At 36.5% G+C, this 26,950-nt stretch overlaps 1 protein-coding gene across 2 annotated transcripts in view; it reads left to right on the top strand.

Annotated features, from left to right (window-relative positions):
• MINDY3 (MINDY lysine 48 deubiquitinase 3) overlaps positions 1-26,950 on the top strand; it is an 86,751-nt gene that overhangs the window by 17,513 nt on the left and 42,288 nt on the right. The window contains exons 5-8 of one of the 2 annotated variants that reach the window (XM_073229244.1): positions 1,761-1,812; positions 2,666-2,780; positions 4,799-4,872; positions 5,630-5,709. In XM_073229244.1, the coding sequence (XP_073085345.1) occupies positions 1,761-1,812; positions 2,666-2,780; positions 4,799-4,872; positions 5,630-5,709 (321 nt within the window). The remainder of the gene's footprint in view (positions 1-1,760; positions 1,813-2,665; positions 2,781-4,798; positions 4,873-5,629; positions 5,710-26,950) is intronic. The other variant, XM_073229245.1, reaches the window with a different exon arrangement.

The raw sequence follows: 26,950 nt of genomic DNA on the forward strand, positions 1-26,950 counted from the left end.
AAATTGCTCTAGCTTAAATGTTTCATAATGCATGAACGAGTACTTCAAGTGGGCATATTATATTGAATTACCCCCCAAGAAAAACATACTTTATTAAATCTGCAATTTTCTTTGCCTGATTTTAAAAGCTGACGTGAACTAAAGCCATATATTAAATCTGTTTTGAATACTGTGTAAATTTGAAGTTTTTGAAAGTTGAGAATTTATTTTTATATTAGATATTAACAAATGAAATGAGCTTATATAAAATATTTATTTCTGTAACAATCTATTTGATCTGTTCTTTCCTTTATTCCCAGCTATGTTCTTTTTCTTGTGTTTTATATTTTTCCACCATCCTGCCTGCTAAGCTTTTTATTTTGCTTGCCTCTTTTCTCTAAATTACTATCTCTGTGTCTATTTTCATGGCATATTATACCCAGTAAAAATATTTAGATAAGCAAGCACTGCAGAACATTTAGTACAATTGGGAAAAAGTTAGGTGAATTTTTATTTTATCCTGAAATTTTAAATGTGGAATGTTTTGCACCCTGTCAGTATTATGTTCTGTACAACATTAATTTCATTGGCTTCTGTGGAGTGCATAGTTTTGGCTCTTGGTAACGCACACTTGTTTGCAGTGGTGAATACTCAGGTTCAATTTCAGTTTGTTTCCCACAGAAATCAAAAGATTAGTTCAGTTAATCCATTTGGATTTTGAAAGATTTTAAAAAGTAGTTTGAAATATTTGAAAATTAAAACAGACTTTGAAAGGCAAACGTGATGTGACATTTTAAATTGTAGATCAGACATTTTAATTTTGGGTTCATGATAAACCCATTTCTTTAATTCTCTAGTGAGAATTAATATATAAAAGTGTGAAGATTTGCTTATAAAATATATATAAGATTGTTCATTGTGATAAATTAGAGTAGGCATTTTGACTTATGTACAGTATCTTTAAATACTTTATCTTTGTGGAGCCAAGACTCTCTGGGTTCAAGTCTCAGCCCTGCTGTTTATTGCTGCATGTTGTGGGATGGTTCTGTGTGTCAGGTTCCTCTTCTGTAGTATGGAGTAGTAGGGTTGTTACAGGGTTAAAGGAGGTAAGACCGGTAGAGCATTTAGAAAGGGGCCTGGCACTTAGCAAAATGTTGAATAAACATTCCCTTTGAGTTTAGGCTTTCTTTGATTTTCAAAAAAATTTATAATTGTGCTATATTAATAAACATAATCTAAACAAGTTACTGAAAATTTCTCAACAATTACACAAATAAATGAAACAAACTTAAAGCTGTAGTTGAACCTATGTAGTTTCAAAGTGCTATGCCTTTTTTTACACATTTGATTAATAATTAAGCTTTAAACCTAAAGATTTTATAAAGGAAGAAGATTAGCTATGATGATTTTACTTGGATTTATGAATCGAAAGATTATTTACTAGTGCACACACATTGCAATGATGTGTGAAGCACTATGATTGTCTATAATTCCTCATATTTTATAAACTATCCTAGCATAATGGAATTAAAAATAGATGTTTATTATTTAATTACCCTTCTATGTTCTCAATATTATATCCATTTTAGTTAGAATCATAGTAACTAAGATGTTGAAATATAAATTTTATGCCACAGTAAAGCTGAAAATAAACTGAGCATTTTAAGGAAGTAAGCAAATAGGGAAATTTTTGATTGCTTGAAAGTATTTACATCCTGCTGTGTGTATCTTGTGTCATTTATTTGCCATGTGTAGTGCTGAAAAGTGTCTTTTATGTATAGCTGCCTTGGCTGTGGAAGAGCTTGGCTTTGAGCAATTTCATTCATTAATTCAGTAAGTAACACTGAAACATTTAAAATACTTAACCTTGTGGACGCATTGCCATTTTAAGTCTGATCATACTGTGGAAAGGGACTTAGATTTATATGCTTGAAGATTAATTTCCAGTTTAAAAAAATGATTTGTTAATATATATTATTCTCGTTCTTTAACTGCTTAGACTTTTGTTTTATAATATTAAAGGCTTTTTCATCACTAAAATGAAAAAATCATTTTTGCTTAATTTTTTTTTGTCCTGATTAAATACAAAGATTTCTAGTAGGATAAATATTCCAGTTATTTCTTGTTTGCCAAAATATGCTTTCTGTAATTTTCATTATAAATACCATATTTTCATTAGAGCATTTAAACTTTGTATTATAAATAAAAAGATAAGGACAGCTGTATTGATAGAATTATAGGTGGCCATTTGATTTGAAATGTAACAGTTTCTTTTAAAAGTGGCCAAAAATGTACATTTTATATTTGGTATTCAGATATTTATGAAACAATTTTCGGGCTTTAAAAGGTCATTTGTTTTTATTCTTTAACACCTCTTAGCAGAGGGTGACTTTATCCTTTAAGTATATATAATTATTACAGAATTTATCAGTGCCACAGAGTTCACCAAATTTATGAAGAGTTTGTCTGCCAAGTAGGCATTTTGTCTCATGGTATATATAGTGACATTTGTCAGCAATGGCTTTTGCTTTTAATGGCTAAATTTGTATTTGAAATTTTGAGACATAAATATCTCCTGTTTGTATGTGTATGTTTTAATGTGTGTAAGACAATTTAAAATTTTCCCATTTATGAATATAGTCAATCTCATCATGATACTAATAATTAATTCTTTTTTCCCCATCAGAAAAAGATTATTTAGAAGTTTATCAGAACTAAAAGATGCTGTCTTGGACCACTATTCAATGTGGGGAGGCAAATTTGGAGTGTTGCTTTTTCTGTATTCTGTATTACTCACAAAGGTTTGTTTAAGAAGATGCTTCTTCTGGCTTTTATTAGTTTGAGTTTAGTTCTGTTTTTCTGGCAGTAATGAGTAATTTTTTTCTTGATGCTGTTTCTAACTCTGAGAACTAAAATCTCTTATGATGAGAATAAACCATTCCTCTTTCCTCACTGCTCTAATATTACTTAATCACTTTCAAACTGACTTCCACCCCTGATTTTTGGAAAGTAGAGGTTACCAATAGTGTTCCAATTATGAAATGCACTTAATTCTTGTGAATTTTATTTTCTTTCATCTTAACTATATGTGGCATTGACCCATTAAGACCTCTGGAAGTTCTTTCTGACCCCAGCTCCCATTCTTACCTGATAAGTCACTGTGCTAATTGTTTTGTTTTGTTCCCCGACAGTGTCATTTCCTTCTTTACCTGTTATCAACTGCTCCTTTCTCTCCTCCCTGTAAATTTTTTATACTCCAGAAAATGTCAGCACCCTGTGTCCCACATGCTTTTTCTTTTATGGGTATTTTATTCTCTCAGCTTACCTTTAAGTGGTTAATTCCACTGTGTACACTTTCAGTCCTACCTTTTTCCCCAAGTGCCAGTCTCATCTCTCTAAGAGCCTGTTAGAATCAGCTGAATATCCTTCTAGATTTATTTACCATGTCTGAAACCAGTCTTATGTCATTTAACAAATGTTTTTTTGAACATTGACTCTTTGCAAGGGACTGGACTTAAAATGTAGGATACATGGTTTTTCAATGGTTCCTCTTTAGAGTTGTAAAAAAAAAATTAATACATAAATAATTACTTCCATTATAGCAGTGGTTTTTTTTTTTTTTGGTGTTTACTTGTTGCATGCACAAATCTTGGTGGGAAAATAGAAGGATGCCTGAGTCAAGGAGAGACTATATAGTAGGGACCATTTGATGGCTATAGGTTCTTAATGGATAAGAAAAAGGTTTCTAGGTAAAAAAACTGTAGGAAGAGTTTCTAAGTAGTGGGACAGCAAATGCTTAAAACCCAAATACATGATGGATTGGGGTATACCAGCAGGTTTGGAGAACTCCAAGTAGTTCAGTGTCACGGCATGTAATGCACCAGATAGGCAACCATGGAGGATGAGACTGGGTTCTTACATGAAGAAGGCTCAGAATATGAAATGAAATCCCTTGCAATACTGTACCAAAAATACTTTATATTTCATGTGGCTGAAATTAGAACAGAACAAAAATTTTGAACAAGCTAATAATAAGATCATTTGGTTGATAAAAGATTCCTTGAAGTGGGGTAAGAATTGTGCTGGAGGGAATTGTTTTGTGGAGTTTAAGACCAGAGTCTAGGAAACTAGAAAAATGGTTATTGAAATAGGTGAACCTAAGCTAAGGCCTTGGCCATGGAAATGGAAAAGAAATAGAGTGTGTTCAGAAGCATGTTTTAAGTTTAGAAATTTTAAAATAAGAGCATGTTTAAAAGAACCAAAAGTACTTGGTAGTTGGAGAGATGTGGTAGTTGGTGAATAGCAGCAATAAGATCCAAGATTGCTCATGAATAGTTCATCTTGACTGTTCATTATTCTCTCAGTTTTTTATGCTCAAAACTTTTGATAGTGTCTCTGTCTCTTGTCCTTTATGGCCAATAATCATGTCTAGTTGTTCTTGAACCAATCTTTGAAATGATGTCCCCACATTCTCCAGTGAGTGTGCCACTTGTTATATCCTTACTCATTTTGACTTTATCACGGCTTGTTTTATATTGTTGTTTACAAGGAAGCAAGTGGAAGCTACCATATTTGTTTCTTCCTACAATATTCAGGTGATCATTAAAGATTTTGATTGTTGATTAATATTCTCTATAATCCTTAGACAAGGCCTGAGAGAAGTAATTAGTTAGGTGGTTAGCACAATGAAGGGCAGTTTGTCTTTGTCATTTGGAGATGATGAGGTTATAATGCCTAGGGCTTTTTGAACTTAACAGGAAGTACAGATTGTCTGTATTTAAACTTCCCTAATTTTCCAATGAATTCTTGGTTTCTTTAGGGCATTGAAAACATAAAAAATGAAATAGAGGATTCAAATGAACCTTTGATAGATCCTGTGTATGGACATGGCAGGTAATTAACTAAAATCTGTTCTCTCCTTATGTGGATTTAGTTATGAATTTGAGCAATCTTTTGCTTTATGTGTGAAATACTAATTACCACTGTAGGTTTATGTATACATTGCATTTATTGTGACAGATGTTTTAAGGTGACAGCAGGTAGTATTTTAATAAATTCTTCTTGATACCCCATTTATGAGGGTTTTTTTAAAAGATAAAATGTATTCATTTTGACTTAGAATAGTATATCCTTACTTTGTGATTGCTTTCCCACTTGGAAGAGGAAAAGTTTTTTCCTTATTTTTCTCTGAAACCACCTTCCCTTTCAAGCTTTTTATTAGCTATTTCTACTAAAATAAAGAAACTGGTAATAGTTAACCCACTCTAATATGTAACTCCTTCTCTTTAGATCTTAACTGCCTCAGAGGATAAAATCCACATCTTTCATTAAACACCAAAAAAATAACAATTATATATGTATTATTAAGGATTATAAATATTAAGTGAATTATCAGTCTATCATTTACTTTCATCCATTTAAATACAATTTCTTGGATACACTTGTTTAATTTATATGAATAAGTAGAACAGCAGATACACTGGTAATACACTTAGTGATACATTCAGTAAAGCTGTTGTTCATTGAGTGTTTAAGATGAAAAAAAAGTAAGATTTTTCCCTAACTTTGTTTCTTAAACAACATAATGTAAAAAGTCATTACTTTATGCCTTACCATTCATATTTTAATTACTTCAACTTTTTGTTAATAGCCAAAGTTTAATTAACCTCCTACTGACGGGACATGCTGTTTCTAATGTATGGGATGGTGATAGAGAATGCTCAGGAATGAGTAAGTATATTCTTTGTTGTGTTTGTCTCGTTTATAGTTACTACTTCACTAGAAACAACTGATTGTTATTTATCTATTTAATGGCTCTACATTACTTAGAGGTAAAGATAAGTGCTTTATATGGAAGACTGCTTACCAGTGCTCAAGGCAGTAACAGGAAGTATGTAGACTTTGGAGGGAGATAAGCTTGGATTCCAGTCCCAAGTGTGGGACTTCAGTAAAGTTATTTCAGTGCCTTTATATCTTTCCAGTTTAAAATTGGGATTCTAGGGCTAACTTCTTTAGGAAAGTGAAAAATAGATTGCTTAATGTCTAAACCTAGTATGTGTTTATCCAGAGCATCTATGAAGCTGGGAAACAATTGCATTTTGTTTAATATTAGAAAAATTACAAGTATTATAATTTGAAATATTTGTTTTGCAAGGCTAGTAGTTTTTCCTTTATTCGTTTTTTTTAAATTTTTTTTTGAGAGGGCATCCCTCATATTTATTGATCAAATGGTTGTTAACAACAATAAAATTCTGTATAGGGGAGTCAATGCTCAATGCACAATCATTAATCCACCCCAAGCCTAATTTTCGTCAGTCTCCAATCTTCTGAAGCATAATGAACAAGTTCTTACATGGTGAACAAATTCTTACATAGTGAATAAGTTCTTACATTGAACAGTACAAGGGCAGTCATCACAGAAACTTTCAGTTTTGATCACGCATTATGAACTATAAACAATCAGGTCAAATATGAATATTCATTTGATTTTTATACTTGATTTATATGGGAATCCCACATTTCTCCCTTTATTATTATTATTTTTAATAAAATGCTGAAGTGGTAGGTAGATGCAAGATAAAGGAAGAAAACATAGTTTAGTGTTGTTAGAGAGCAAATGTAGATGATCAGGTGTGTACCTGTAGACTATGTGTTAATCCAAGCTAGACAAGGGCAATAAAACATCCACAGATGCAGAAGATTTCTCTCAAAACAGGGGGGTGAGGTTCTAAGCCTCACCTCTGTTGATCCCCAACTTCTCACCTGATGGCCCCCCTGCGACTGTGCCTGTCTTAGGTTGTTCCTCCCTTGAGGAATCTTACCCGTCTCTGGCTAACCAGTCATCTTCCGGGGCCATACAGGGAAATGTAAAGTTGGTAAGTGAGAGAGAAGCAATATTGTTTGAAAAGGTTAGCTTTTTACTTCTTTGCAGATTTATGCCCTGTGGCTTCTATGCCCAGCATTTGTCTTGAGGTATCTTTACCACTTGGAAGAATTATGATACTCTGTAAATTCGATATGAGGCACGAATTCTATTTAAGGGTTGTAATTAGGAAGGAAGAAGAAAAGCTATAGAAGTAGCAGGCGCAAGAAAACATGGGAAGATTGATTATTTCCTTGACATATCTTCTTGTAGAGTAACGTCAGCATGTATAGGTTTTAAACTACTAATTAAATTGCGCACACACGTTAACATAATAGGAGTACAGTTACATAACCAAAGCAGACCTATAATTACCAGCCATCTCCAGTGAAACCAAGAAAACCAGTTAGCCATCCTAGGCATTTGTGAAAATTTATCTATGATATGATGGATATTGTCCAACTGTACTTGAACAGTCTGAGAGAAATCAGACAAATTAAAACAACCCATTCCTGGGAACTGTTCACATCCCATATGTTCTTTTAACAGTAGATAGTCTGTAGTTGTAAGATTTTGGAGCGCTACAACTTGCACTTCTCCTAATTCTTGGTTGAGTTCGAACAGTATAGATCCAGTCAAATTTGTTGTTTTACTATATGCACTGGCCAGCTTAGATATCTCCTTCTTCATTCCCATGGCAAGTCCAGGAACCAGTGGGATGAATGCAGCGCCTGGATCTTTGTTGAGGTTTTTTGATGATCATTTTCTGCTATGACTTCCAGAGAGTGCTGATGTTGGAAGTTCTTTTTCATATCGTATCTTAGTTCATTTTCTGGGTAGCCAAATTAGGCTTTGATCCTCTGTATAAACACAAACAGACCCTTTGCCCACACTTTGATATGCCGTTTATACCATTGTGTAGAACTCACTGGAGGTCACCACACAGGAATGCTCTTTTTTTTTTTTTTTAAGAGAAAGGAATATTATCAGAAAAATGTACCTCCATAGCCAATCATCTGACACCCTTTAAGTGATCAAAATTAAGGATATTTAAAGCATGCATTAATCGTTGATTTACAGTTAGTTTTATCCTATCGGAATAATCCCCCTTTTCTTTCTTTCTTTTTTTTTTTTATCATTAATCTACACTTACATGAAGAACACTATGTCTACTAGGCTCTCCCCTATACCAGGTCCCCCCCACAAACCCCCGTAAAGTCACCATCCATCAGCATAGCAAAATGCCACAGAATCACCACTTGTCCTCTCTGTGCTGTACACCCCTCCCCTTTCTCCCCCACCCATTATGCATGCTGATCTTAATACCCCCCTTTCCCCCTCTCCTTATCCCTCCCTACCCACCCATCCTCCCCAGTCCCTTTCCCTTTGGTACCTGTTAGTCCATTCTTGGGTTCTGTGATTCCGCTGCTGTTTTGTTCCTTCAGTTTTTCCTTTGTTCTTATACTCCAGAGATGAGTAAAATCATTTGGTATTTCTCTTTCTCCGCTTGGCTTATTTCACTGAGCATAATACCCTCCAGCTCCATCCATGTTGCTGCAAATGGTAGGATTTACCCTCTTCTTATGGCTGAGTAGTATTCCATTGTGTATATGTACCACATCTTCTTTATCCATTCATCTACCGATGGACATTTAGGTTGCTTCCAATTCTTGGCTATCGTAAATAGTGCTGTGATAAACATAGGAGTGCATCTGTCTTTTTCAAACTTGATTGCTGCGTTCTTAGGGTAAATTCCTAGGAGTGGAATTCCTGGGTCAAATGGTAGGTCTGTTTTGAGCAATTTGATGAACCTCCATACTGCTTTCCACAATGGTTGAACTAATTTACATTCCCACCAGCAGTGTAGGAGGGTTCCCCTTTCTCCACAGCCTCGCCAACATTTTATGTTGTTTGTCTTTTGGATGGCAGCCATCCTTACTGGTGTGAGGTGATACCTCATTGTAGTTTTAATTTGCATTTCTCTGATAATTAGTGATGTGGAGCATCTTTTCATGTGTCTGTTGGCCATCTGTATTTCAGAGAACTGTCTGTTCAGTTCCTCTGCCCATTTTTTAATTGGGTTATTTGTTTTTTGTTTGTTGAGATGTGTGAGCTCTTTATATATTTTGGATGTCAAGCCTTTATCGGATCTGTCATTTACAAATATATTCTCCCATACAGTAGGGTTCCTTTTTGTTCTGTTGATGGTGTCTTTTGCTGTACAGAAGCTTTTCAGCTTGATATAGTCCCACGTTAATTTTAGCTGTTGTTTTCCTTGCCCAGGGAGATATGTTCAAGAAGAGGTCACTCATGTTTATGTCTAAGAGGTTTTTGCCTATGTTTTTTCCAAGAGTTTAATGGTTTCATGACTTACATTCAGGTCATTGATCCATTTTGAGTTACTTTTGTATATGGGGTTAGACAATGGTCCAGTTTCATTCTCCTACATGTAGCTGTCCAGTTTTGCCAGCACCATCTGTTGAAGAGACTGTCATTTTGCCATTGTATGTCCATGGCTCCTTTATCAAATCTTAATTGACCATATATGTCTGGGTTAATGTCTGGAGTCTCTAGTCTGTTCCACTGGTCTGTGGCTCTGTTCTTGTGCCAGTACCAAATTGTCTTAATTACTATGGCTTTATAGTAGAGCTTGAAGTTGGGGAGTGAGATCCCCCTACTTTATTCTTCTTTTTCAGGATTGCTTTGGCTATTTGGGGACTTTGGTGTTTCCATATGAATTTTTGAATTATTTGTTCCAGTCCATTGAAGAATGTTGCTGGTAGCTTGATAGGGATTGCATCAAATCTGTATATTGCTTTGGGCAGGATGGCCATTTTGATGATATTAATTCTTCCTAGCCATGAGCATGGGATGAGTTTCCATTTGTTAGTGTCCCCTTTAATTTCTCTTAAGAGTGACTTGTAGTTTTCAGAATATAAGTCTTTCACTTCTTTGGTTAGGTTTATTCCTAGGTATTTTATTCTTTTTGATGCAATTGTGAATGGAGTTGTTCTCCTGATTTCTCTTTCTGTTGGTTCATTGTTAGTGTATAGGAAAGCCACAGATTTCTGTGTGTTAATTTTATATCCTGCAACTTTGCTGTATTCCGTTATCAGCTATTTCCTCCTTTAATTCTGTTAGTATTTGTTTCAGATATGTTGGTGCTCCTGTATTGGGTGCATATATATTTATAATGGTTATATCCTCTTGTTGGACTGAGCCCTTTATCATTATGTAATGTCCTTCTTTATCTTTTGTTACTTTCTTTATTTTGAAGTTGTTTTGTCTGATACTAGAATTGCAACACCTGCTTTCTTCTCTCTGTTGTTTGCATGAAATATCTTTTTCTATCCCTTGACTTTAAGTCTGTGCTTGTCTTTGGGCTTACGGTGAGTCTCTTGTAAGCAGCATATGGATGGATCTTGCTTTTTTATCCATTCTATTACTCTGTGTCTTTTGATTGGTGCATTCAGTCCATTTACATTTAGGGTGATTATTGAAAGGTATGTACTTATTGCCATTGCAGGCTTTAAGTTTGTGGTTACCAAAGGTTCAAGGTTAGCTTCTTTACTATCTTACTGTCTAACTTAACTCGCTGTTGAGCTATTATAAACACGGTCTGATGATTCTTTATTTCTCTCCCTTCTTATTCCTCCTCCTCCCTTCTTCATATGTTGGGTGTTTTGTTCTGTGCTATTTTTAGGAGTGCTCCCATCTACAGCAGTCCCTGTAAGATGCCCTGTAGAGGTGGTTTGTGGGAGGCAAATTCCCTCAACTTTTGCTTGTCTGGGAATTGTTTAATCCCTCCTTCATATTTAAATAATAATCGTGCTGGATACAGTAGTCTTGGTTCGAGGCCCTTCTGTTTCATTGCATTAAGCATATCATGCCATTCTCTTCTGGGCTGTAAGGTTTCTGTTGAGAAGTCTGATGATAGCCTGATGGGTTTTCCTTTGTAGGTGACCTTTTTTTTCTCTCTGGCTGCCTTTACTACTCTGTCCTTGTCTTTGATCTTTGCCATTTTAATTATTATGTGTCTTGGTGTTGCCCTCCTTGGATCCCTTGTCATGGGAGTTCTGTGTACCTCTGTGGTCTGAGAGGCCATTTCCTCTCCTACTTTGGGGAAGTTTTCGGCAATTATTTCTTCAAAGACACTTTCTATCCCTTTTTCTCTCTCTTCTTCTGGTACCCCAATAATGTGGATATTGTTCCGTTTCTATTGGTCACACAGTTCTCTTAATATTCTTTCATTCATGGAGATCCCTTTATCTCTCTCTGCATCAGCTTCTCTGCATTCCTGTTCTCTGTTTTCTAGTCCATTAATGGTCTCTTGCATCTCGTCCATTCTCCTTTGAAGTCCTTCAAGAGATTGTTTTATTTCTGTATTCTCCCTCCTTAGTTCTTGCATATTTCTCTGCAAGTCCATCAGCATGGTTATGTCTTTTGTTTTGAATTCTTTTTCAGGAAGATTGGTTAAATCTATCTCCCCAGGTTCCTTCTCAGGGGAAGATGTTGAAGATGTCAAAGCTGTCTGGGTTAGTCTTGTCTGGATAAAATTTTTTTGCCTTTTCATGTTGTTAGATGCAGAGGTATGCTATTGACTCGTCTGTCAGCTGGGAGAGCCAATACTTTTTCCACTGGCTCCTGGCCTTTCTTTACTGGGACAACTGCGACCCCTAGTGGCTTGTGTTGGGTAATTGCGTGTAGGCTGGGTCTTTGTGTCTTGCCTGGCCGGTATGGAGGAAGCTCCCTTTCTGAGGGCGGGGCCTGCCTTAGGCTGCTTCTCTGCTTTTGCAGGCCCAGAGGGGTAATGGATGGGGGGCTGTTTGGCTGTTTACCTCCATGAGGGGTCTCAGAGCTGTTGCCCAGGGGGTGAGTGCGCCCAGTTTTCCCTGTAATTTCTAGCAACTGGACTGTGACCTGTGTTGTTTCCATCAAGCTGTTGCATCCCTGTCCCTTTAAGACTTTCAAAAAGCACTTGCTTTTCTTTGTCACAGGGGCATCAGCTTTGGGACCCGCTCACTGGTCCTGTTGCCCTGTTTCCTTAGTATCCAGGACCCCATGCATGCACTGTGTCTGCTCTCTGGTGCCGGTGGCTGGGGCTGGGTGTTCAGTCGTCCTGGGCTCCCTCTCCCTCCCTGCTCCAACTCCTCTCCTCCCGCCGGGAGCTGGGGGGAGGGGCGCTCGGTCCCACCGGGTAGGGGCTTGTATATTACCCCTTTCACCAGGCGCTTGGCTCTCGCACGTGTGGATGTAGTCTGGCTGTTGTCCTGTGTCTTCTGGTCTCTTTTAGGATTAGTTATATTTGTTGTATTTTCAAAAATATATATGTTTTTGGGAGGAGATTCCCACTGTCCTACTCATGCCGCCATGTTGACTCCGCCTCCTCCTTTATTCTTTTAATGAAAATAATTTTCATTAAAATACTGGGCAAATTTAATGTTATCTGAGAATTTTAAACCACCACTACCTCCATTTCTTTTCTCAATTATTTCTTTCCTAGAGCTTCGTATGTTGCCAGAGACACTGAAGTGAAATACATCTAAGAAGAGCTGATAAATAACTTTGAATAGCATTCCTTTCAGCTTATTATTGGATCAGTCTAAATTCATTTATTTATTCATTCATTTTACATTGAGTAATTCCTCTGTGCGTCCTACTGAAGTATGTGTTATAGAACCGGAAGCTCTTATAATTCCTACAGTTCACAGGGATGTTTATTTCTTCTACAATGAGATGAAGCTGTCACCAAGTGCAGAAGGAAACATTGTGATAAAGAAAATAATAGTTACTGGTTTTTGCTCCCATTTAAATGAGTGAATCTTGATCTTAAATATGAATTTTTCTCAAGTTTTAATAATAGTGTAGTTATTAACAGAAGCATGAAAGGATACATAAAATGGAAAAAAATCAGTTAAAATACAGAATTTCAGAATTAAAAACAGTTTTGCTCAATGTAAGCCTTCATTTTACTGCTTGAGAAATTGAAGAACTATCTTTCCTCCCTACATCAGATAATATATGCAAAATTATTCACCTAGTGACAAGGTTAAAATAACCCGTTTTGATGATTTCTGGTAAATATCAAAGTTTAAAACGTAAAATTTATGAGCAATAAAAGTACACAAGTTATCTTGCTCTGTTCTCTGTAACTGAGCCCATCCTGTTCTTGAGCCCTCATTCTGATGATAGCTGAAAAGATTTAATCCTGCCTGTTAAAGGAACATCAGTCTCTCTTGAGTAACATGCAGTTTTCTTCACTGCTCCAACCATGATGGCTTCTGCACCAGTCCACTTCCTCCTTTCTTGCTATGGTTTCTGGGCCCTGGGGTATCGTAAAGCTTCTCAGACAACTTGGGAAGGAATATCTGGTTCTTTGGCTGAGGTATCTCATCCTACTTGGTCTTTGTCCTTGCTACTCCTATGTGCTGTGGCTCATAACTAGTACTGCACTCATCATAGTCTTGAGTACGATAATAACGTGAAGTGATGCAGAAGAAAACTATGTTAAGAAATACCAATAGCCCAGGAAGTAATTATTTGTCTCATTTATAAAGAGAAGCTGAGAATGAGAATTTAATCTGAAGATTGTTGCAAGTGCTACGATAGTGAATGAGCCATGCTGCTTTTCTCATTCAAGGAGGAGGAGGACTAACAACAGGCTATGAATTTAGCAATTAGCAATGTCTTTGCATTAAAAGAGCAACTGAGTAGAAACCAGGTCATAGGGAGTAAATATTTTAGCAATGTAGGCAAGGAAACTTCTCTAGTGAAAGGATGGAAAAAGAGCAGTCTATTGCCTGGTCATGATCAGGCCAAAAGATGGTATACATAGGTAGTTTTTAGGGATAGAAGTCACCTAAATTGTTTGTTGGCAAAGGGAAAGGAACCACTTTTAATAAAAGAGATGGTTAAGCAGGGTCAAGAGTAACAGTAATCTTGGAAATATGCACATCTTCTAAAACAGGTAAAAAAGAATGTGTTGAGAAAGGAAGACATTTTGAAGTATGAAAGGTTTAGATTAGGAGAACTTGAGATTTTGAAATTGGCTGTGAATGAGTGGGCAGATGTAGAAGTGTATAAAGCAAAAAAAAAAAGTTTGAATCCACTGCTTTAAGAAGGAATATAAAATGGATTAGAAGGGAATGTGCAACCAGCAGTAAGAGTGAGATGAAATCACATAAGATAATTTGGAGTGGTTCCAAACAGTAAAGTTTATAGTTAGGTTTTTTTCTACCAACAATAATCAATCTGGCAGTGGAGAGAAAATGGATATTCGATGTTATTGCAGAAAAGGCCAGGAAGGTTCAGTGAAAGATAAATAGGGCAGTTTCTCCCCATTACTTCTTCAGGATGTCATGCTTGATCTTAGATAGATAGATAGATAGATAGATAAACATATTTTTTCCTAGTTTGTCTTTTGCCTTTAGTTTACTCACTGTGAACATTTTAGATTGCTACCATTTGGGCTGTTACAAACAATGCTGCAGTGAATATTTTTGGAACTAAGTCTTTCTGCATATATTCTTATAGGATAGATTCCTAAAAGTAGCACGTGTTAAAAATCCCTCAATTTTTCTGCTAATAGCTTTATTGAGATAAAATCCACATATCATACAAGTCTCCCATTTAAAATGTACAATTCAGGGGTTTTTAGTATGTTCTTAAGAGTTGTGCAGCCACATCAATTTTAGAACTTTTTATCACCACAGAAAGAATGCTTATACCCATTAGCAGCCACCTTCATAATTCCCTTCCTCCCTAGCAACCATTAATCTACTTTCTGTCTCTGTAGATTTGCCTAAACTAGACATTTATTATAAATATAACCTTAAAATAGGTGACCTTCTTTGACTGGCTTCTTTCATTTAGCATGTTTTCAAGGTTCATTCATGTATAGCATGTACCAGCTCTTTACTCCTTTTTACTGATGAAAAATATCTCATTGTATAAACATATACCACATTTTATTTTCGTTCCTAAGTTGATAGTCATTTGGCTTGTTTCTACTTGCTTGTCATGAATAATGTATGTTTTCATTTTTCTCTGCTATCTAAGAGTGAAAATCCTGTGTCATATGATAACTCATGTTTAACCTTTTGAGAAATACCTGTTAAACTTAGATAGATAATGCCAAATTACCTTCTAAAATCTGCTTTACCAACTGGCAATGTATAAACTTACACTTCTGACAGTGTAGTCCTGTTGTCTGCCTCCTGATCAACATTCAGAACTACCCATCTTTAGTATTTTGTCAGTTGATTTATTGACAGTGGATAACCTATTTTAATTCTGAGTGAGACTGCCCTTGATCATTGTGTCATGTGTTTGTCAGCTTTTAGAATTTCCTCTTCTGGAAATTGCTTCTATCTGTCTTTTTGGCATTTTGACAGGAAGGGTCATTTTCTTTAATTCACAGTTTCTAGGAGCCATTTATAAATTTGCTCTTTATAAAAGATGTTAAATCTGCTTTGCAGATATTTTCCCAGCTTTTTCTGTCTGTTAACTAACTTGATGGTATCTTTTATAATGCCCAAGCTTTTCAAGGTAAGTCATTTGATCTTTTCTGATAAGGCTTCTGTTGTTTTTTAAGTTTTTATTGTATCAGTTTTAGGTTTCTCCTAACCTAAGATTAATATTCTCTAATGTTTTCTTCAAAGCCTTTTTGGTAGGTGTGTGTGGGTTTTCTTTAATGTTTAGCTCTTTAAGAGATTTGGGCTGTATATTTTTTTTATTATGGTATCATTAATAAACAATCACATGAGCAATGTTTTGTGGTTACTAGATAACCCCCATTATCAAGTCCCCACCACATACCTCATTACCATCACTGTCCATATGCATGGTAAGATGCTATAGAGTCACTACTTATCTTTTCTATGCTATACTGCCTTCCCTGGGCCCCTCCCTACATTATGTGTGCTAATCGTGATGCCCCTTAATCTCCTTATCCCTCCCTTCCCACCAACAGTCCACAGTCCCTTTCCCTTTGATAACTGTTAGTTCATTCTTAGCTTCTGTGAGTCTGCTGCTGTTTTGTTCCTTCAGTTTTTGCTTAGATGTTGTACTCCACAGATGAGTGAAATCATTTGATACTTGTCTTTCTCTGCCTGGCTTATTTCACTGAGCATAATACCCTCTAGCTCCATCCATGTTGTTGCAAATGGGATGATTTGTTTTCTTCTTATGGCTGAATAATATTCCATATACCGCACCTTCTTTATCCATTCATCTACTGATGGACACTTAGGTTGCTTCCATTCTTGGCTATTGTAAGTAGTGCTGCGATAAACATAGGGGTGCATCTGTCTTTTTCAAACTGGGCTCCTGCATTCTTAGGGTAAATTCCTAGGAGTGGAATTCCTGGGTCAAATGGTATTTCTATTTTGAGTTTTTTGAGGAAGCTCCATACTGCTTTTGACAATGGTTGAACTAATTTACATTCCCATCAGCAGTGTAGGAGGGTTCCCTTTCTCCACAACCTTACCAACATTTGTTGTTGTTTGTCTTTTGGATGGTGAAGATCCTTAGTGGTGTGAGGTGATATCTCATTGTGATTTTAATTTGCATTTCTCTGATGACTAGCGATGTGGAGCATCTTTTCATGTGTCTGTTGGCCATCTGAATTTCTTCTTTGGAGAAGTGTCTGTTCAGATCCTCTGCCCATTTTTTAATTGGATTATTTGCTTTTTGCTTGTTGAGATGCGTGAGCTTTTTATATATTTTGGATGTCAACCCTTTATGAGATCTGTCTTTTATGAATATATTCTCCCACACTGTAGGATGCCTTTTTGTTCTATTGATGGTGTCCTTAGCTGTACAGAAGCCTTTCAGCTTGATATAGTCCCACTTGTTCATTTTTGCTTTTGTTTCCTTTGTCCAGGGAGATGTGTTCATGAAGAAGTTGCCCATGTTTATGTCCAAGAGATTTTTGCCTATGTTTTTTTCTAAGAGTTTTATGGTTTCATGACTTATATTTAGGTATTTGATACATTTGAAATTTACTTTTGTGTATGGGGTTAGACAATGATCCAGTTTTATTCTATTACATGTAGCTGTCCAGTTTTTCCAACACTGGCTGGTGAAGAGGCTGTCATTTCTCCATTGTATGTCCATGGCTCCTTTATCTTATATTAATTGACCATATATGTTTGGGTTAATATCTGGAGTCTCTATTCTGTTCCACTGGTCTGTGGGTCTGTTCTTGTGCCAGTACCAAATTGTCTTGATCACACTGGCTTTGTAGTAGAGCTTGAAGTTGGGGAGTGAGATCCCCCCCACTTCACTTTTCCTTCTCAGGATGGCTTTGGCTATTTGGGGTCTTTGGTGGTTGCATATGAATTTTAGAACTATTTGTTCCAGTTCATTGAAGAATGCTGTTGGTATTTTGGTAGAGATTGCATTGAATCTGTGGATTGCTTTAGGCAGGACGGCCATTTTGACAATGTTAATTCTTCCTAGCCAAGAGCATGGGATGAATTTCCATTTGTTAGTGTCCTCTTTAATTTCTCTTAAGAGTGTCTTGTAGTTTTCAGGGTATAGGTCTTTCACTTCCTTGGTTAGGTTTATTCCTAGGTATTTTATTCTTTTTGATGCAATTTTGAATGGAACTGTTTTCCTGATTTCTCTTTCTGCTACTTCATTGTTAGTGTATAGGAAAGCAACAAATTTCTGTGTATTAATTTTGTATCCTGCAAATTTGCTGAATTCAGATATTAGTTATAGTAGTTTTGAGTGGAGTCTTTAGGGTTTTGTACGTACAATATCATGTCATCTGCAAATAGTGACAGTTTGACTTCTTCTTTACCAATCTGGTTTCCTTGTATGTCTTTGTTTTGTCTGATTGCGTGGCTAGGACCTCCAGAACTATGTTGAATAACAGTGAGGAGAGTGGGCATCCCTGTCTTGTTCCCAATCTTAGAGGAAAAGCTTTCAGCTTCTCACTGTTAAGTATGATGTTGGCTGTGGGTTTATCATATATGGCCTTTATTATGTTGAGGTACTTGTTCTCTATACCCATTTTGTTGAGAGTTTTTATCATGAGTGGATTTTGAATTTTGTCAAATGCTTTTTTAGTGTCTGTAGAGATGATCATGTGGTTATTGTCCTTCTTTTTGTTGATGTGGTGGATGATGTTGATGGATTTTTTAATGTTGTACCATCCTTGCATCCCTGAGATGCATCCCACTTGGCGGTGTATGATCCTCTTGATGCATTTTTGAATCCGTTTGCTAATATTTTGTCGAGTATTTTTGCATCTATGTTCATCAGGGATATTGGTCTGTAATTTTCTTTTTTGCTGGGGTCTTTGCCTTGTTTTGGTATTAGAGTGATGTTGGCCTCATAGAATGAGTTTGGAAGTATTCCCTCCTCTTCTGTTTTTTGGAAAACTTTAAGGAGAATGGGTATTATGTCTTCTCTGTATGTCTGATAAAATTCTGCGGTAAATCCAGATGACCTGGGGGTTTTGCTCTTAGGTAGTTTTTTGATTACCGATTCAATTTCATTGCTGGTAATTGGTCTGTTTAGATTTTCTGTTTCTTCCTTGGTCATTCTTGGTAGGTTGTATTTTTCTAGGAAGTTGTCCATTTTTTCTAGGTTTTCCAGCTTGTTAGCATATAGATTCTCATAGTATTCTCTGATGATTCTTTGTATTTCTGTGGGGTCTGTCGTGATTTTTCCTTTCTTATTTCTGATTCTGTTGATGTGTGTAGATTATCTCTTTTTAAATAAGTCTGGCTAGGGGCTTATTTATTTTGTTTATTTTCTCAGAGAACCAGCTCTTGCTTTCATTGATTCTTTTCTATTGTTTTATTCTTCTCAATTTTACTTATTTGTTCTCTGATCTTTATTATGTCCCTCCTGCTGACTTTGGGCCTCATTTGTTCTTCTTTTTCAATTTCAATAATTGTGACTTTAGACTATTCATTTAGGATTGTTCTTCCTTCTTTAAATAGGCCTGAATTGCTATATACTTTCCTCTTAGAACTGCCTTCTCTGCGTCTCTCAGAAGTTGGGGCTTTGTGCTATTGTTATTTGTTTCCATATATTGCTTGGTCTCTATTTTAATTTGATCATTGATCCATTGATTATTTAGGAGCATGTTGTTAAGCTTCCATGTGTTTATGAGCCTTTTTGTTTTCTTTGTACAATTTATTTCTAGTTTTAAACGTTTGTAGTCTGAGAAATTGGTTGGTAGAATTTCAATCTTTTTTAATTTACTGAGGCTCTTTTTGTGGCCTAGTATGTGGTCTCTTCTGGAAAATGTTCCATGTGCACTTGAGAAGAATGTGTATCCTGTTGCTTTTGTATGTAGAGTTCTGTATATGTCTGTTAGGTTCATCTATTCTAGTGTGTTGTTCAGTGCCTCTGTGTCCTTACTTATTTTCTTTCTGGTGGATTTGTCCTTTGGATTGAGTGGTGTCTTGGAGTCTCCTGGAATGAATGCATTGCATTCTATTTCTTCCTTTAATTCTGTTAGTATTTGTTTCACATACGTTGGTGCTCCTGTATTGGGTGCATATATATTTATAATGGTTATATCCTCTTGGTGAACTGACCCCTTTATCATTATGTAATGTCCTTCTTTATCTCTTGTTACTTTCTTTGTTTTGAAGTCTGTTTTGTCTGATACTAGTACTGCAACACCTGCTTTTTTCTTACTACTGTTTGCATGAAATATCTTTTTCCAACCCTTGACTTCTAGTCTGTTCCTGTCTTTGGGTTTTAGGTGAGTCTCTTGTAAGCAGCATATAGATGGATCTTGCTTTTTTATCCATTCTATTACTCTGTGTCTTTTGATTGGTGCATTCAGTCCATTTACATTTAGGGTGATTATTGAAAGGTATGTACTTATTGCCATTGCAGGCTTTAGATTCATGGTTACCAAAGGTTCAGGGTTAGCTTCTTTACTATCTAATTGTCTAAAACTTAACTCTCTTATTAAGCTATTATAAACACAGTCTGCTGATTCTTTATTTGTCTCCCTTCTTTTTCCTCCTCCTCCATTCTTTATATGTTAGGTATTTTATTCTGTACTCTTTTGTGTTTCCTTTGACTGCTTTTGTGAGTAGTTAATTTTTTTTTTTTTTTTTGCCTTTAGTTAGTATTTAATTGGTCTCCTTTCTTTGGTGTGATTTTATTTTCTCTTGTGACATCTATTTGGCCTTAGGATTGCTTCCATCTAGAGCAGTCCCTTTAAAATATCCTGTACAGGTGGTTTGTTGGAGGCAAATTCCCTCAACTTTTGCTTGTCTGGGAATTGTTTAATCCCTCCTTCATATTTAAATGATAATCGTGCTGGATACAGTCTTCTTGGTTCTAGGCCCTTCTGTGTCACTGCATTAAATAGATCATGCCATTCTCTTCTGGCCTGTAAAGTTTCTGTTGAGAAGTCTGGTGATAGCCTGATGGGTTTTCCTTTTTAGGTGACCTTTTATCTCTCTGGCTGCCTTTAATACTCTGTCCTTGTCCTTGATCTTTGCCATTTTAATTATTATGTGTCTTGGTATTGTCTTCCTTGGGTCACATGTATAGGGCGTTCTGTGGGCCCCCATGGTCTGAGAGACTATTTCCTCCCCTAGTTTGGGGAAGTTTTCAGCAATTATTTCTTCAAAGTCACTTTCTATCCCTTTTTCCTCTCTCTTCTTCTTCTGGAACCCCTCTAATGTGAATATTGTTCCATTTTCATTGGTCACACAGTTCTCTTAATAATATTCTTTCATTCCAGGAGATCCTTTTATCTCTCTCTGCTTCCACTTCTCTGTGTTCCTGTTCCTGATTTCTGTTCCATTAACGGCCTCCTGCACCTCATCCAGTCTATGCTTAAGTCCTTCCAGAGATTGTTTAATTTCTGTATTATCCCTCCTAACTTGATCCTTTATCTCTTGCATATTTCTCTGCAGGTCCATCTGCATGGTTATGACCTTTATTTTGAATTCTTTTTCAGGAAGATTGGTTAAATCTATCTCCCCAGGCTCCCTCTCAGGGGTTGTCTGGGTAATTCTGGAGTGGATCAAATTCTTCTGCCTTTTCATGGCAATACAGGTAGTCTTAGGCAGTTGGCACATGCATCAGCTGGGAGAACAATGTTCCGCACATGGGGAGCAGCTTCCAGTTTTATTTCCTGAGCCATCACAGGTGGGGCAGCCATCAGGGCAGCCCCGAGCCCCGCGTGGAGAAGCAGGCACACTGGGTGTGCCCTCCTGCGAGAACGGAGACCCTTCATGCCCTGTCCCAGCTTCCTCTGCCTGTACTGGGTTGCCGCATCCCAGCAGGTCCTCTGAGTCAGGCCCAGGTGGCCACAGAGGAGGCTCTCGGCCATTGCTGTGGGCGTGGCTGCTCCCCTGCTATAGCAGGGCTGCGCCGGAGGGTGAATGGACAGGAGACTGTTTATCACCATGAGGGGCTTCAGAGCTGCACTGTTGCCCAGGGGGATAGGGCACCTGGAGTTCCTGGGGATTCCCAGCTGCTGGGCTCAGTGTGCCCAGATGGTTCTGTCCAGCTGTGGAATCCCTGTCCCTTTAAAACTTCCAAAAAAACACTCACTTTTCTTTTATCCCAGGGGCACTGGCTGCAGGGACCCACTCGCAGATTTTACTGTTCCATTTCCCTAATATCCAGCACACCATGCAATGTGTGTCTGTGCTCCTGGTGCGGATGACTAGGGCTGGGTGTTTAGCAGTCCTGGGCTCCCTCTCCCTCCCCGCTCCAACTCCTCTCCTCCCACTGGGGAGCTGGGGTCGGGGGATGTGCCCGGGTCCCACCAGGCCATGGTTTGTACCTTACCCCCTTCGTGAGGTGCTGAGTTCTCACAGATGTAGATGTAGCCTGACTGTTGTACTGTATCTTCTGGTTTCTCTTTTAGGGTTAGTTGTATCTGTTGTACTTTCAAATATATATATGGTTTTGGGAGGAGATTTCCGCTGCCCTACTCATGCCGCCATCTTGGCTTCTCCCCTTTAATAGTTTTAAAGTGCATGCTTTTCTTTTGTTCCAGGACAGCCAGTTGTGGGAACCTGTTTGCAGTCTTTGTCTCAGACTTTGCTTTTCAGCCCCTCTTATCTCCAGAGCACCAAGCAGTGTGGGTCTGTACACCCAGGGTAGATTTCTAGGTCTGGGTATTTAACAGTCCTGTGCTTCTACTCCCTCCTGTCTCTGATTCTTTTCCTTCCCCAAGTGAGCTGGCATTGGGGGAGTGCTTGGGTCCTGCTGGGTCATGGCTTTTTACTTTACCCTTTTCTGTGAGATTTTCACTTCTTCCAGATGTAGCCTGGCTGTTATACTGTTACTTCTGGTCCCTCTTTTAGGAATAGTTGTATTTGCTGTATTTTCAAAATATATTTGGTTTTGGGAGGAGATTTCCACCACACTACTCATGCTACCATCTTTTTCCCTCCCTCTGGGTTGTATTTTTATAAGGACATGAGACAGAGATCTTCCTTTTGCTTTACCTCATATCCTAACTCCAGTCAATTCTCCACAGATATGAAACACCTCCTTTATCAGATAACACATTTCCCATGTGTATGAGTTATTTTTTGGACTCTTATATTACACTAATCTATTCGCAAGTTCTCATGCCAAAACTACATGGTTATGTAGGTTTTTAATAGTCTTCTTTGGTATTTGTTAGCATCTATTTCCTAATATTTTACTTTTTCAGAATTATCATGGTCATTTCTACACTGTTCCAATGGAACTTTTCTCTGTCTTTTACATTGCAAATTTAAGAAATCTGTGAGGATTTTTATTGAGGTTATATTAAATTTGTAGCTGAAAGCTCTGACATCTTTACAATAGTAAGTCTTCCCATTAGATTTTTTTATATCTTTTAATGAAAGAATATATTGTAGATCATATAGTTCCTGAGTCCATGTACTTTATTCTAACTTAGATGTTAAATTCTTTTGCTTCTTCAGTATACAAATAAACTTTAGTAGAACTAATCACCTAATATCACTCTTTGCCCCCCCACTCAGTCCTTCACAGTTACTAGCGTGGTATTTTAAAAACAAAATCAGATCATGATAGTTGCTCACTTAAAACCATTCAATAACTGGCTTCCCATGCACTTAAAATCCATACATCTTACCAAGGATCTTAAATTCTTTTGTGATCTGTCCCCGATCTACCTGCTATCTCTTTCATTTTGTATTACTGCATATATTTGAGGTGAGGTTTTCTTTGATTTTATTTTCCTATGTATTAGTTTTCCCATGGTCTCTTTTCTATCTTAAAGGTATCCCTCAGTATTTGTGTACTCCCTGTTTTTGTGTGTATTGTTCATTTATTACTTTAGTATGTTTATTTGATGATTATTTTATTTTAATGTTTTCTTCATTTTATGGGACTGAAATAGACTCAGCTCTTAAATCAGAAACGCAGAGCTTTGATCCTTTTTTTTCTTTTAGTAGCAGTTAATACCACATTCCCTCGTGGCTGCAAACAAACAGTCAATTGAAAGTTACTAAATTCATGATATATAAACAGTAAGAAGATCTGACTCTGAAGATTAAGATCATTTTGAAATTTTAGTATTTTTTAATTAATATGAATTGCAATTGACTAGGTGCTATAAAAATTCAAAAAGTATTTATCATAATTTATGTGAGAAATGATCTGAAATGTTTATTTTCCCCTAATGCTATTACTTGAAAAATTGTGTAGATACCACAATTTCTTTATACATACAATTAGCTGGAACTTAGTTGCCACATAAAGTGCATGACTCCTAGTTAAATTTGAATTTCAGATATACAATGAATCATTTTTAGTAAAAGTAATGTCATATATGTTATTTAGAATATACCTGTGCTAAAAAATCATACAGTTTTTAATCTGAAATTTAAATTTAATTGGACATGTGTTTTTATTTGCTAAATCTGGCAACCCCAGCTAGATGCCAACTCTCTAGCAATCTGACTTCTTAGAAATACAGTAAAGAGCCATAAAGTGGGTTTAAAAAGCTCCTTACTTTCAAAAAATAAATTTCACAAAGCTTGTGGCTCTAACTGCATATACCTGTGAGATAACCAAGCTTTTCTTAGTTTAGTGCTTTCTATTTTAGCTATCCTAACATTCTTGTGAAAAAGTCAGTTTTTAAATTTTTTAGCTACAGATTTTTTACCTTACTTTACCAAGGACCCTACGTAATTTCATCCCAACTTTTTTTCAGCTATCATGAATGTATACTTGAACAAAATTATGCTACTTACTTTCATTTCTTCATGCTGGTCCTTGTGCCTGGAAACCTGTATTCCTTTGCCTGTCCAGTCCTTCAGTGCCCACTTCATAGGCCATCCCTTCCAAGGAGAGCTTCCCCATTGTCACAGCCAAAAGTTATCTGTCCTGTCACTGAGCATTTTGCTATCATGGCACTTACTACATTCTCCTTTGTCACCCACTGGATTTTTGGGGGGAAGAAGTAAGGATGAATTCTTTTAATGGTAATAAGATCTAACATGAAATGTACCCTCATAAGGAATTTTTAAGTTAAGGTACAGTATTAGCCATAGGTATGAAGTTATACAGCAGATCTCCACAACTTATTCTATCTTGCATAAGCAAAACTTTTTATCAGTTGGATAGCAAATCCCCATTTTCTCCTCCTCCCAGGTCCTGAAAGCCACCATTGTACTCTCTGCTTCTGAGTTCAACTAGTTTAGATCCCTCCTATATGTGGAATCATGCAATATTTCTCCCTTTGTGACTGGCATGTTTCACTTATTTAGCATAATGTCCTCAGCATTCATCCATGTTGCTATATATGATGGGATTTCCTTTTGAAAGGCTGAATAATATTCCATCATGTGTAGATAGCACACTTTTTTTATACATTCATTTATTACAGGACACTTAGGTTGTTTTCAATATCTTGGCTGTTGTGAATAGTGCTGCAGTGAGCTTGGGAGTGCAGGGAGTGCAGATAGCTCTTTGAGGTTCTGATTTCTATTCTTCTGGATTGACTAGCCAGAAGTGAAATTATTGGATCTTGTGGTGGTTCTATTTTTAATTTTTTTAGGTACACCAATACTATTTGCCATAGCAGCTGACCCATTTCACAACCAACAGTACACAAGGGTTCCAGTTTCCACACATCCTCCTCAACACATACCTTTTATTTTTCTAATAATGGCCATCTTAACAGTTGTGAGGTGGTATCTCGTGGTTTTCATTTACATCTGTCTGATGATTGATGATGTCAAGCATCATTTTGTATACTGTTGGAGAAATGTCTGTTTAAGTCCTTTGCCCAGTTTTTAATTGGTTTTTTTGTGTGTGTGTTTTTCTTTTTGTAGCTGAGTTGTGGGAGTTCCTCATAAAGTTTGGATATTAACCCTTTATCAGATATGTGGTTTGCATGAAGGATCTTGTCTTCATATCCCTGTGGTATCTTTGTATTGCTGCACTGTGCTTAGCATTGCTCTTTTCAATACTTGGCACTCAGAGTGTTTGTTAAATAAATGTAATGTGGCTGCCTGGTTTCCAAGTCAGCTTCAAATTTGAAAGGACCCAAGAGGAAGGGACCTCACCCTGACAGCAGTGAGAAGTGGTGGTTGAATGGAGAACACTAAAAGAAAGCAAACTCAGGAATATAAAACTCTGCATATGTATATTCTCGCTGCAGCAGACAAGGGTTGATAGGGACTGATTATGATTAATCTTAAATGCCAAGCAAAGAAAACAAAGTTAGATACTAAATTCTAAAATATAATGACAGTTATAAGAATTTCTGCAAAAGTAAATAGACTTGAGACTCATTGAGAAAAATCTCCTATGAGTAAATTCTGTAAGTTGTTATATGTGAGAATATTATATCCTCACTATAATTACTTTATACAATAAATGTTCCTAATGACGCATTTTAGATATCCAACGAAGACAAAAATTTTCGTATATATTCTGTTTAAGGAAATAGGAATAATACATTTTAAAAATATAACCATCCAAACTACATGGGTGGTTTCTGACCTTATCTAAGTAATTTTAAAAACCTGATACCCAAGAATTATGAACAGCTTGTTTGCTTTGTTTAGTAGCATATTATTATAAGTACAATATTCTAGACATTTGTTTAAAATTCCAGAGAGATAGATGATGTAGTATTTTGTAGCAACACTAGGTGGTGATAACCGATTGTAGAAATCAGAGTGTAAAAATATTTTTCAACATATATATTCCTCTTAGAACTTGAAAACATGTTACATGTAGTGATGTTCCAATACAGAAGAAAGAGGAGGGGAAATTTGCAAGCTATAGTTCTATTTCTAGCTGTTTGGGCTCCACATCTGCACTCCCTTTGAATGATCTCAAATTTTTTGGTTTCATGCCCTTTACACTCTTAGAAAGTACCAAGAATCCCAAAGAGCTCTCACTTATATGAGTTACAAGCTAATAATGATTAGTATTTTTCTTGTTAGAAATTAAGACTGAGAAACTTAAAAAATGTATTAGTTCATTTTAGAATAACAATAATAAACCCATTACTTGTTAGTATAAATATTTTTAATAAAAAATAATACTAATAAGAAAAGTAAAATTGTTTAAAAGCTTTTTGGTTTTTTTTTACATTTTACAATGATTTATTTTAGCACAATTTTTTATGAATATTTTCTTTTATTTTGGTATCATTAATATACAATCACATGAGCAACACTGTAGTTACTAGATTCCCCCCATTATCAAGTCCCCACCAGATACCCCATTGCAATCACTGTCCATCAATGTAGTAAGATGTTACAGAGTCACTACTTGTCTTCTCTATGCTATACTGCCTTCCCCGTGCCCCTACCTATGTTATGTGTGCTAATCATAATGCCCCTTATTCCCCTTATCCCTCCCTTCCCAGTCTCCCTCCCTAGTTCCTTTCCCTTTGGTAACTGTTAGTCCATTCTTGGGTTCTGTGACTCTGCTGCTGTTTTGTTCCTTAAGTTTTTGCTTTGTTCTTATGCTCCACAGATGAGTGAAATCATTTGGTACTTGTCTTTCTCTGCCTGACTTATTTCACTGAGCATAATACCCTCTAGCTCCATCCATGTTGTTGCAAATGGGATGATTTGTTTTCTTCTTATGACTGAATAATATTCCATTGTGTATATGTACCACCTC

Source organism: Manis javanica, chromosome 2 (assembly GCF_040802235.1).
Source record: "Manis javanica isolate MJ-LG chromosome 2, MJ_LKY, whole genome shotgun sequence".
Lineage (NCBI taxonomy): Eukaryota > Metazoa > Chordata > Mammalia > Pholidota > Manidae > Manis > Manis javanica.